The sequence below is a fragment of the Myotis davidii genome, unplaced genomic scaffold (genome assembly GCF_000327345.1).
Source record: "Myotis davidii unplaced genomic scaffold, ASM32734v1 scaffold1363, whole genome shotgun sequence".
NCBI lineage: Eukaryota > Metazoa > Chordata > Mammalia > Chiroptera > Vespertilionidae > Myotis > Myotis davidii.
This window is the reverse complement of record NW_006294347.1, coordinates 537,439-549,958: the sequence shown is the minus strand read 5'-3', so window position 1 is coordinate 549,958 and position 12,520 is coordinate 537,439. Positions and strand designations below refer to the sequence as shown.

General features: G+C 52.5%; 1 protein-coding gene across 3 annotated transcripts in view; it reads right to left on the bottom strand.

Annotated features, from left to right (window-relative positions):
- Positions 1–5,955: 5,955 nt before the first annotated feature.
- USH1C (Usher syndrome 1C) overlaps positions 5,956–12,520 on the bottom strand; it is a 44,627-nt gene continuing 38,062 nt past the window's right edge. For 2 of the 3 annotated variants that reach the window (XM_006768410.2, XM_015566994.1), the window contains 6 exons: positions 12,208–12,249; positions 11,664–11,717; positions 11,233–11,332; positions 10,148–10,254; positions 8,733–8,788; positions 5,956–6,428 (listed from right to left, as the gene is read on the bottom strand). In XM_006768410.2, coding sequence (XP_006768473.2) covers positions 6,416–6,428; positions 8,733–8,788; positions 10,148–10,254; positions 11,233–11,332; positions 11,664–11,717; positions 12,208–12,249 — 372 coding nt within the window. In that variant the 3' untranslated portion in view covers positions 5,956–6,415. The other variant, XM_006768409.2, reaches the window with a different exon arrangement.

Genomic DNA, 12,520 nt, shown 5'->3' with positions numbered 1-12,520 from the left:
TTGAAAGCAGAATCTCCAAGAGATATTTGTACATCTGTGTTCATAGCAGCATCGTTCACAATAGCCAAAGGTGGAAGCCATCCAAGTGTCCACTGACAGATGAATGGATAAACGAAATGTGGTATATACATACAATGGAATATTACTCATCCTTAAGAAGGAAGGACATTCTAACACATGCTACCACATGGAAAAACCTAGAGGACATTAAACTAAGTGAGATCAGCCAGTCATAAAAAGTCAAATGCTGTATGATTCTACTCTCATGAGGTATCTAAAGTAGTCAGATTCACAGAGACAGAAAGTAGAGTGGTGGTTGCCAGGGGCTGGGTGGAGGGGGGTGGGGAGTTCATGCTCAGTGGGCACGGAGTTCCAGGTCTGCATGACAAAGGGCTCTGGAGATGGATGGTGGTGATGGTGGCACAATAATGTGAATGTGCTGAATACCACCGAACGACCTACTTAAAATGATTAAGATGGTAAATTTTATGTTATGTGTATTTTACCACAATTTTCAAAAAGGATAATACAACTTCTCTTATCTCCCCAAGAGGGCCAAATGGAACCAGGACCAGCTTCCTAGGACCAGTCCCTAAGGTGCCACGAAGACTAGAGTTCTTACTCCATAGGTGTGTACATTCCAGAAGTTTTGGGTGAGAATCCACAACCCTTTCCATCCCCTCTCAAAGAAGGAAAGTTGTTGTTTTATCTTTCTCTCCTTTCTGGAGGGGAGGGGCCACCGTCTCTCTCCTGTATGTAAATGCGGAAAATCCATTGTTTCCCATCTCTGGCCTATGGAGTCTCTCACCACTCAAGTAGATTTTTCCATCAGGTTTTCATTGCATCACATGAGAGGTAAAGGCTGGGGCAACTGAGAGGGGGAGAGGGACAGACATGCTTATCATTTACTGTAAGGCAGTTGATGAGCACTCTGTCTTTATTCTAGAAAACCTTGTGTGCACTTCAGGCTAAAGTTAATAAAGATGAATATTAAAACTCAAATCTGTATACATGTGTGTGTGCGTATGAACTCAGCTGGTGGCCGCTTGGGGAAGCAAGTGCTCCCTAGAAAGGGAAGGGCCATGGAGGACTTTCTGTACTTAACACGTTGAAGGGACAGCTCCCCCAGTTGCTGGAGTCGTAAGTTTGGGGGGCACAGGGGCAGGAGAAGGAACAATTTGCCTTACACCTATCTTTGGGAAGCTCCATCCTGAGGGGTAAAATGGGCTCCAAGCTGCTCTTTCTATAGCACCTATCGCAGATTTTTTAAAAAGTTATCATTCACTTGAGATCCAAGAACTGTTTCTAAGTTCTCTATCTATATTCCTTTAGAGTCTCATCAGTCTGTGAAGTAGGTACTATTTATGCTCCTTTTTGTACTTGGGGAAATGGAGATAGAACTTCAGTAGTGTGCCCCAGGTCAGATTTGAGTTCTCACTTCTCAGGGTACTTGGGGAGCAAGTGTTAGGACTGCTGTGTCACAGCCGTGAGAGTTCTGTGGTCATAGCAGGCCCCTCACTTCCCCATTTCTTCTCCCCAAGTGGTGGCCAAGCAGCTGTGAGTTAGCAAGGGTTCCACACACCAAGGGAGCTAACCCCTGGCCTCCTGAACACCCTATTCCTCCTAGAGTAGGTCACAGGAACAGGAAAAGGGAAGAACAGAAGGAAGGGAGGGGGAGAAGGAACTTTGGGGGACTGAGGTCCTTAGTGGACCCTGCTTTGTGCCTGCCAAGATCTATTTCTCCTTCCTCTGTAACAGCACCCCAATTTTCCTTTTGGAACCCATCCTTTCCCTTCACTCAGTCCATGGGGTGCTGATGGGGCTACATGTGTGAAGGTGTAACGCAGGCTTGGCCAATTGGAGAAGGCCTTACCCCAAGTCAAGCAAATCAGAGTAAGTCCTTGGGATTTAGCTGGAACTCTCAGGATGGAGATGTGCTTTTTCCACTGGGGTTGCACTACGCGGTAGACTATGTTTTGGATACTGGGGGGCCATCTTGGCATCACATGGGAAGAGCCTATATGAGAATGAAGCCAATCAGATCGGGGGAGAGTCCAGAGATGGTGTGCTGGGTAATTTTATGTATCAACTTGGCTAGGCCTTGCTACCCAGATATTTGGTCAAACATGTCTGGGTGTTCCTGTGAAGGTATTTTTTTTAGATGAAATTAACATTTAAACTAGTAGACTGAGTAAAAATTATCCTCTATAATGTGGGTGGGTTTCACCCAATCAGTTGAAGAAGTTAATGGAAAAAAGACTGATGCCCTTGAGGAAGAGGGAATTCTGCCCGCAAACTGCCTTCAGACTTGAGCTGCAACGTTGGCTCTTCCCTGGGTCTCCAACCTGCTCGCCTGCCCTGCAGATTTTGGACTTGCCAAGCTTTGCAATCGTTTGAGCCAATTCCTTAAAATTTCTCCTCTCCCTCCCCTCTTTCTCTTTCTCTTTCTCTTTCACCCCCACCCCACCCTCTGACAGCTACAGATGCCCAGAACAAGTTCCCGATGTCTTGTTTTACTACTTGGATCTAGTCAGACCTGGCATCAGCTACCCCTGGATTTTTTACTTAAGTGGTCTTGAATCGGGTGACCTACCTCTGTCACAAAGGGTCCATCTCAGTGGGAGGCGTTGGAGAGTTTTAAGGAGAGCCGGGTGTGGGCTGCTTCACTCTGCAGAGGGAAGGCCACAATGAAGCAGAGAGAAGATAGGTGCAGAGAGGAATTATTTTATGGCTGGAGTTTCCCCGGTGCTTCTGAAATCATATTCCACCCATCCTTTCTTTCTCACTTCTCAAAGCAGTATAGCATGGTGGTCAATATGGACTTTTGGAGCCGCCCTGCCTGGGTCTACATCTGGCTCTTCCATTTACTATTTAAGTCAGGTACGTTACTTAAGTCTTGGTGCCTCAGCTCCCTGGATGAACACAAACAGCATCATTGTCTCCTCTTAGTAATGTCTGGTAACGATTACCTGTCACTACAGGCTTAGGGCTCAGCACAGTGCTTGACACAGAGTAAATACCTAGCAGTTAGTAGCAATCTTACTCCCACCAAGGTCAATGGGTTGGCTGCTGGGGTGCCCCTCCAGGCCCCAGGAGGACAGCTGTGGCAGGACCTCTGCCCTCTCCCTGCGCCAGCCCCCATCTGCCTTTCCCAGGGGGCTGTGCCTGCGCCCTCCGGTTCTCACAGAACATGGCCAGCCTGGGCCCAGGGACCTGGGAAGGGTCACTGCAAGGACAGGAAGAGAAAAGGTCTTTCAGCTCTGAGAACAGATTTTTATCCAAGTCTCAGGCTTGGGAATTAGGTTGGAGTCGGGTGAGAACCAACTTCCTAGCCCTGCTCAGGCCCAAAGGGGTGTCTCTAAGCACAGAGGCTGTACCCCAGCCCTTGCACTCCGACTTCCAGATGCAGAGGTGAGAGGTTCAAGGCCAGCTCAGTAAACCTGAGACTAGCTGTGGGAAGCAAGTTCAATGAGATAAATAAAATGCTACAAGTTCACAGTCAAAGGGCACCTCGAGTTCCCAACTTTTTCCGGTTTTGTTTCCACGCTGCAACAGAAATGGTAGCTCTACCACCAAGTTAGGGGGACACTGGACAAGAAACCCCCTCCTTGGCCTCAGTTTTCCTGAATACCCAAGGATGGGAGGTCGATTCAAAGGCGGCAAGTAGGGCTCATCTTGTGGCCAGGTTTGATCAGTTGTCAGTGGCTCCCTGTTTAGCTGGTTAGAGAGAGCACTGGGATTACCGTAGTGATGTCTGCCATGTGTGTGGGAGCCGATGGGTGATGCATGGCTGTCCTTTGCCTGGATGGGGTTTTTCCTGAATACTCAGCCTTGGCACCGAACTGAATTCCAGGTCTGGCCCAGTGCCCCTAGTGGACTCTCGCCTCAGCAGGGCCCCTCATGGCTCCCCCGGAAAGTTAGGAACTGCTTTAGGCCCAACCTCTATACACAGTCTCTGGGCTTTCCACTTCTTACCTGATTACTGCCAATGTCTTCTGGGGAGAGCTGTGTACTTTGGGTTCAACATGGGAGAACTTTCCAATACATGAAAATCGATTTCCTTGATGATAGTGAAGAGGAGTCAGGCCTCATAAAAAAGCAAGCTGAAGCCCACACACCCTGCCAGCCCTAGGCAGCCTTGTGGCTCAGAACTTATGTCTCTCACGTCCCAGCCTCCCCTCTTCCCTCTTCCCACCCTGCCCAGTGGCACGCCTTCCCTGCTCCTCTCCTCTAACCAGGGGCTCAGGCCCTCTTTGTTGTCCCACTCATGAAGCGCTGAAAAGCACTGACAAACTCTCATTTGTTCTGAGGAGCCAAGAAATAAGAATAGCTGGAGATAACTTCCAATGGTGAGATTCCAGGCATCAACAAGCAGGAGGCCCCGGCAGCAGTATTTGTGAGGTAACCATCGCTGGAAGCTGAGACATTCCACTAGGGCTGCCCTGCCCTGCCCAGGATGTGGTGAGAGGGTATGGTCTCTGGGGTCAGAATGCCTGGACTTCAAGTGCCAGCTCCACTTTCTCACATGACCTAGGGAAAGTCACTTAACCTCTTTGTACCTCACTCTTAACAAAACGGGGTTGGTGATGATGTTATTACCTACCTTGTAGAGTCATTGTGGGGAGCAGATGAGCTTAGTGGTTAGGATAGTCCCTGGCATGCAGTCAATGCTAAGTGTTGTTGGCTCCTTGGGGGGCCATGCACCCATCCCAGTCATTGCAGTTGGAGGTGGCTGACACCAGGGTCCAGCCCAGGCCTCGCACATAGTAGGTGGCAGCAAAGATGAGCCACCTCCTTTTACCTTCATTTTGGAATTGTCTCCAGAGTCAAGACAGGAGCTAGATAAGAAAATACAGAGAACTCCTCAGCATGGCTACTGTCTCTGGAGCCAACTATTAGAAGGTCATTGTGGCTTGGTCTCCACTGAGATCAGAAAGTCCCACAGATTCTCTCTTTCTCTGTGCCTCCCATCGATTATGACTTGCTTCCCACAGTCTCTATTGCCTCAGCAGCTATGTTAGGTGGGATCTGATCCCACCCCTAGCCATAGCTGATTGGCCTAGGAATGATCCCTGGCCCTAGGGCTGCCCACTCAGGCAAGTTGGCCCAATCAGATTCTGCCTTGGGAATTTGGAGTTGGGAAATGGAAACTGAGCCAGGTGATGGTGATGGAGTTACAGCTGAAAAGTCACCTAGAGCTTGGCAGATGATCATGATGGCCATGTTCAAGCTGAGCCTCAGGGTACAGAGGAAGCTGGTGGCAGAGACAGGAGGCCTGAACAGAGAGAGCTGCTCCTTTGAGACACTGTAAATCAGAATCACTTTCCACTTCCAATTCTCAGGAGGCCTGAGGACACTATGTCTCCTTGGCTTGGATTTCCGTAAGATGCCTATACTGACACAACCTCACTCTCTTCCCTGGAGCTAGCCTGAGAGCGTTCCTGGGCCCTGTGACCAGGAGGGCCTCCACTTATCCTCCAACAGCTCCTTGGCTCAAGCCCTGTCTCCTTCCATGAGGTTCTGCTGGATGTCATTTCATGGACGGGCTGGACCCCTGCACCTCCCTCACTCACACCCTGTCTTGGTGACCTCAAGGGAAGCAGCTATGGCCTTACTGTCCCTGAGAGAAGCTGGGGAACCCCACACCTTGAGGCAACCATCTGGGACTCCTGCTTAAAGCTATGCTTTCTGGAATTGAGTAAAGTCTCTGAGACACTGGCTTCATTTCTTGCCATCTTTCTCTGAGAAGACACTGAAGCCCTGCTCAGCCTGCCTCTGCTGCCTCAGCCTTGGCTCCAAGCCAGCCCCTGGCCTTGATTATTTCCTTCCTGTGAGACCCAAATTCCAGCACTGTGTTCTGTTTCTCACTCTTGATTAGGAGCCAAAATGTTATGTGTTGTTGTTTTTTTAATTTCACAGTCTTAAATTTGCTACCCAAATCCACACTCTCTCCTGTAAGCTGGAAAAGAAATCTGTTTATTTTATTGATGAGTTCAAAGTAAGCTTTGTGGCAGCAATCTCAGCAGCAATGACAGCAGGACCAAGGGGAGAAGGGTGTAGAGAGTGGGACCGAAGAGTCAGGTCCTATTGGGTTTCAAGGGAGAAGTCTCCCAGGGCTGGGAGAGACCAAATTCACAGGGCCAGAGAGAAGACACGCGAGTCCGGTTTCCAGGGGCCCTTCCAGAATGATTGGCTCCTCTCCCTCCATACTGGCCTTCAGAGCAATGGCCGAGGTGCTCCCATGCAGCTCCTCTACAGGGCCAATGGGTGTCTGAAGCCGCTGGGTGCTGACTGTGGGTTTCCAGGGTGCCTGCAGGCTGGCGTCTCTCAAGGCTGGTTCCTGGCTTTGTGTTCGGAAGCGTGGGTCCAGAGCTCACTGGCTTCAAGGGGTGAATTTGGTTTCTCCTTCCGGACTTCAGAAGAAGGTCCTGTGGGGAAGATGAAACAGACCAGGAGGGTGCAGGCCTTGTGGGTGCACACTCAGCCCCGGGAAGGGCCTGACAACAGGCAGGACTCCCCAGGGGTGCACGGCCCTGCCAACCTCTGGCAGCCCCTCTTGGTGCAGGCCCCCAGCAGCTACACACCAGTCATTGCCACAGCACACAGGAGGCCAGGGAGGAAGCAGAAGGGACACCTGGGATGAGGTAGGAGGGGACCGGAAGGCAGAGGAGCTGGGGTCCCTCACAAAGAGCAGAGGACAAGCGACAGAAAACATAGGGCCACTGAGGCCATCCCAGAAACCACAGCAGAGCCGGCCAATGGTCTTGGGAGCATGAGGCCCTTATGTTTTGAGGAACTTGTTACAGAAAAGACAGAAGTTCAGGCTTGAGCCTGCCCTAAATGCTGCTAGCTGTGGGCTTTAGACCACACCAAACACCACTTTCACAGCCACCTGCCAGCTCTGCCCCTGGGCACAGCCCTGTCACAGGGTGGAAAACACATCCCACAGGTGGGCTCCACAGTGTCCCTCAGATAAGAATCCAGAGCCACGGGAGAGAGAAGGCACAGAGAACAGTTTGGTCTGAGCGAGGCTCAGGCCACGACAGGTCACAACATGAACAACCCCAATAGGCCAACCCTGGTTCTTTGGACCAGCCTTCATTGCTTCTTAATCGCCCTGGCCCTGCCCAAGCATGGGGAGAGGTGGAGCAGGGCTCCCAGAAGGTGGCACCCCAGGGAAGGGGAACTCCGGGCTGCACTTGCTTTGGGCTCTCCAAGCCTGTGGTGCCCAGCAGAGGATGGTGCTCACCGCTCCAACCTGCTCAATGGGGTGCTGTGTGGGACCTGTGGCAGGTCCCAAGGGCTGTGATGAGTCAGGATGCCCAGGACCCAGCCTGCTACAAAGCAGGCTCTGCTCAGCTCCCCTGAATGAGAGAGCCTTTGAGTCCAACAGAAACCCAGTGTGGCCAAGAGCAGGCCTGAGTGGCACTTCAGAAATGGCGCCTTGTGTGCCCCTCCAGACACCAGTCCAAAGAACCTGCCGACGGCATGGGCAGCAGACGGCCACGACACGCAGCACGGACAGACGGGGCCCTGCAGCCCGCCTGCCTATTCACCGTGGGGGGCTGCCAGGCTCCAGCTGCAGGAAGAACCCGTGTCTAACCACGGGAGCACGGTCTTCAAGGAGCTTTCGGACCGGCTGGGGGCTTTCGGCTGCAGAGGAGGGAAGAGAAGAGCTACATACGCAGAGCAGAGCAGGAAACACAAAACAGGGCTCAGTTATTCCCAGGCAGAACTCCATCGGACCTCTCCCTTCACTTGGCTCCTGCCTAGGCCCCAGGTTCCAGAATTCCTTGCTACGAGACCTTGATTTCTCCCAGACATGCACAGGATTCAGCCTCTGCTGGGCAGGGGGAGCAGGCAGGTCCAGCCACGACAGGCAAGCAGAGGGGTAAGGAGGTGATGTGATAAGATGAGGATGGAGGTCAGACACCAGAGAGGCAGAGAGAGACAAAGACAGAGACAGAGAAAGACAGATAAAAATGGATGCAGAGACTCAGAGATAGAGAAGCAAAGGAGAAAGTAAGAAAGAAGAGGGAAGGCGATGAAGAGAAGAAAGATGAAGGGGAAAGAATGGGGCAGATGGGAGAGAGAGATTGACAGGGAGGACAGGGGAGAGGGAGAGAGGGGAAGGAGACACAGAGAGAATGAACTAGAGATCCACACAGGTACAGAGACAGGAATGAAACAGAGAGAAACAGACATATAGGAAATCACAGAGAAAGATGGAAACTGGACCAAGGCTCTTCGCAGAGCCTGCAGGTAGGGCCAAAGTCTGTGGTCCTGGCAGCTTAAAGACTCAGCAAGAAGCAAAGCAGTTACCTACCAGGGAGACCGTCCAGAGAGTAAAAGACAGAAATCTGTAAACTAGCTGATGAGGGTGTGAAGGCTGAGCCTCTGAGCGGGGAATCAGAAGTCCCGAGGCTTTGTACCAACTTCACCGTTTACTTGGTCTGAGACCTGAACCTCTCTGGGCCTTAGTTTTCCAGACGTAAAGAAGAATTTGGACAAGATAGTCTCAGAGGCAGCTCTGAAAATGCTTGAGGACCATGACTTAGTTCTAAGCTTTCTCTAACTTGGTGCTTTCTAGGAGTGATTTCTACTAGAAGCTGTGTGCTTGGGCCATTCCTTCAGGCTGATGGAGGCCGGGAGTGGGCTGGCAGAAGGGAGCCAAGATTCTGGAGGAGGAAGAGACAGAGGAGGCAGTGTGCCAGGCTCCCACACACACTTACAGCTCGTCATCATACTCCTTCGGGGGACAGACAGCAACAACAAGGTCGATCCAGTCCTGCGGGGAGAAGGTATGTGACGGTAGGGCACGCTCAGGGACTGATGGCATGTCTGCCCCTGACACTCCATTCCCATTCCTAGGCACCATGGATCAGCTGGCTCAGACCTTCTTCCCATGGGAAGGTGGGCCCAGTTGGGGCTGGAGGACCTCCTGGTGGGATGGGTCTCACTTTGTGGCCCCATGGTTTGGGGAAGCTTCCAGTCTCTGAGGCTTCAAACCACAGAGCCAGGGTTGCCAGGCCCTTGTATGACACCAAGTTCCCAAATGCTGACCTATGGACCAGGGCCAGGCAGCAACCTTGGGGTCATGGGGGAATTTCTTAAAACTCTAGATTCTTGGACTTGACCTGGAAATCTAGGGTAGGTCCTGGGAAACAGTATTTTTAACAAGGTCCCTAAGTTATTCTGAGTACAGCCAATTAGGGAATTGCAGGCCTGGATTTCTGATCCTAACACATGCACCCCTCAATGGATCACTGCCATCCTTGGCTTATCCATCATTGTCCACCCTTGATTTGAGCGTATTCAATAAAAGGTATGTGAACTACCACTGGGTCCCTCTACCAAGAGATAGCTCCTAATATGGAACTGAAATCTCTTCCCAGGACCTCCCTCCATCCAATCCAGTTCTGTTCTCAAGAACCACAGAAAGCACTTCTGCTCCCTCTACCCTAAGGCAGCCCTTCAGATAATCAAAGACAGTCATCATGTTACCCGTAAGTCTTCTCTTCTCCACATCCCTTCATGTGGGTCCCAGTCCCATCTGGTCAGCTTCCTCGGCTCTGAACTTAATACCCCAGGCTCGGCTGCCTGCATACAGTTGCACAGGTTGTGCATTGCACAACATGAGTGGGCGCCATTCACACTGTAGTCGGTAGGAGGCACCCCTCGAGTTCTGCAGTGCACAGCCTGGGAGATCTTATGTGGTGGTCCTGACCCAAGTGTCTAATGAGCACAGAGCAGGCTACCCTCAGCCCCTCCTCCATTCTGGGCCCTCTGCTTCTGTGAATGCTTTCTAGTAGCCCCAGGCACTCTCTTGATTCCTGGTCAGTGCGCACTTACAGAAGACCTTAAGTTTTCTTCTTGGGTGGGTTGCCACACCTGGTCTTCTGAAGTCTGTATCTGTGCTACTTGCTTTTTGGATTCAAAATCAGGAACTGACATTTATTTTTCTGAATCCCACATTGTCAGACTGAGACTCTTGGCTGGATGGGGTATGTGGGCATCACCCAAGTGTTTCCTGGATCCTGGATACCCACCCTGGGATGAGGAACCTCGGCTCTAAGGCCTGGTTGCAGAGGCCAGGGTTTGAGGCAAACACGCAAGGGAGGGAGGCAGGGAGGAGGTTCGCTCTTACCCCTTGATTCCAGGCCTTCTGCAGGGCAGCCTCAGCCTCAGCCAGGGTGTAGTCCGTCACGATTTTGCCATTGATTGCCATGACCTCGTCTCCTTTCACAAGACCGCCTGCGGGAAGATGAGGCTGATTGGCACTGGGCTGTATGTGACATGTGCCTGGCCCAGGGCTTGGCTAAGGGGGTCACTGTGGACCTGTAGAAGAAGCCTGACTCCTGGATTCTGAAAGCTCACATGGGCTCCGGAAGCACGAGGGGAAACAATCCACTAGGTTGCTCAAAGGCACTTCCTTCCCACACCGTCCGCACGCCCTCACCCCCGCTCCACTCATTAGACAGGGACACCAGTGATAATCTTTGTCACCCAGCTTTACTACGGGCCTCTGCTATGTCAGAGGAAGGCAGGCCTGCATTCCCAGGGAGGTTACTAGAAATATGAGCTAGTTCTGCAAGCCATCCCTCTCTGTGCTCCAGCCCTGCTGGTCTGCTTCAGGGCCCTGAGCTGGCCAAGCTCTTTCCTGCTTCACCTGCTGTTCCACCTGAAATACTGTTCCCTCTCTTTTTCATCTAGTCTACATCTGAGATGAAATGTCTTCTCCTCAAAGAGGTCTTCCCTGACGCCCCCCTCACTCTAAGGTAGATCTCTCTTTTTATTCTCTCACTGTATCCTGGTCCTTTCCTGCAGAGCATAGCTCACAATTTGTAATTGGTCTCTTCCCAGCAGTCCCCTTTCCCTTGGTGGCTTAGGGGCCCCTCAGAGCTCCCACAGCTTCCCCCCATCCCCATAGTCCTTTGTCAGCCCTTGGCAGACTGCACTGTTATTTCAGTACCTGGCGATTCTGAGCACGTTTTCACCACTAAATGGGGAGCCCCTGGAGGGCAGGGTATATCTGATTTGGCTGTGTACCCACAGGCCCTGGCACCACTGTATGCCCACAGGCAACATGTGGTACTGGGTGGACGGATGAACAGGAAGGGGCATTCTTGAGCAACTGCCAACCACTCCCAGTGGGCAGCTGTTGGCTTTCCTGCAGAGTCCTGTATAACCATCACACCATCCCCAAACCAGGACACGGCTGTCCCCACTCACCATGCCGCTCAGCAGCTCCCCCCTCGTAAACAGCCGAGACGACCACCTTGCCGATCGGGGAGTCCACACCGCCTTCCAAGGCCAGGTCCAAGGATCCCTCCTGGTTAGAGAAAAACAGCCCTTAGGGAGCCAAGCTGACAGCAGCCTGTGGGCACCTGGGCAATGAGCCTCTTGACAGGGCCACGGAGAGGACAGGAGAAGCCATGGGGCCAATGGCAGGGCCGTAGGGAGAAAATGAGGCATGGTCACCAGGCAGGGCCAGAGCGTGGGACACCACCACAGGACGGGCCCCCTCAAGGGAGAGGGCAGGGACAGTGGGGACCTGGGGAGTCAGCCAGGAGTCTCCTGAGAGTTGGAGAAGCAGGGGACCATATGGGAGGGGCAGGGGCAGAGAAAGGTGGCGGCTGCCCAACCTCCATGTGCCCAGGTACCTTCTTAATGCGCAGGAGCCGGATGTCCTTCCCTATGATCTGCTCTGGGGTGAACTAGAGGAAAAAGACAGGGGGAGCTTTGAGTCTGTCTGAAGGATGAGGGTGGGGCCAGGGTGGGAAGGGACCCAGGCACTTATGGAGGACATGGACAAGGGGACCTTTCCCAGCCTCCCACCATCAGGCTTCAACTGGGGGGGTCCCAGGCACACACACAAATCCCAGATCCATTCTCCCTGGGAATGTTGTGAGATGGTGAGAGCGTGTCTCATAAACACACAGCACAGTGCCTGGCATGTAGTTAGTGCTCAGTGAGTGTAACTTGTTATCACATACACACACACACACACACACCATACACTTCCCACTTGAATGCCATTTGAAAGGTGCCTTCACAGGAAAGAGCAGAGCAGTGGGGCCTTCTTGGGGCTCCTCATGTGCTCATCCCTGGCAGCCCCAGGGCCCAGAATGTATCACCACCAAACACACTGTAACCCCCAACCCCCATTCCTGGGGTTACTCGCGCGGGAGGAGAGTTCTCTCTCACCATGGAGTAGGGGTCAAAGCCTTCCTCATATTTCCGGAAATCCTGGAAGCAAAGGGGGGTGTTAGGGTAACAGATCTGAGGCCCCCCGAGGGTCACTGCAGGAAGCAAGCTTAGGGCAGAGGTAAGGGAGAGGGTGAGGGGGCCAGGTGTGGCCTGGATGGGGCATGCAGGAGGAGGCTGGCAGCCCCAACAGCCAGAGCACCCCTGCCCAGGAGAAGCAGAAAGCTGTGGGAAGCATCAGGAGAGTCCCAGCCCTGGACCCTGCACTGTTCCTGGGAGTGGCGGGGGTGGGGGGGTGGGGAGAACATGTGTG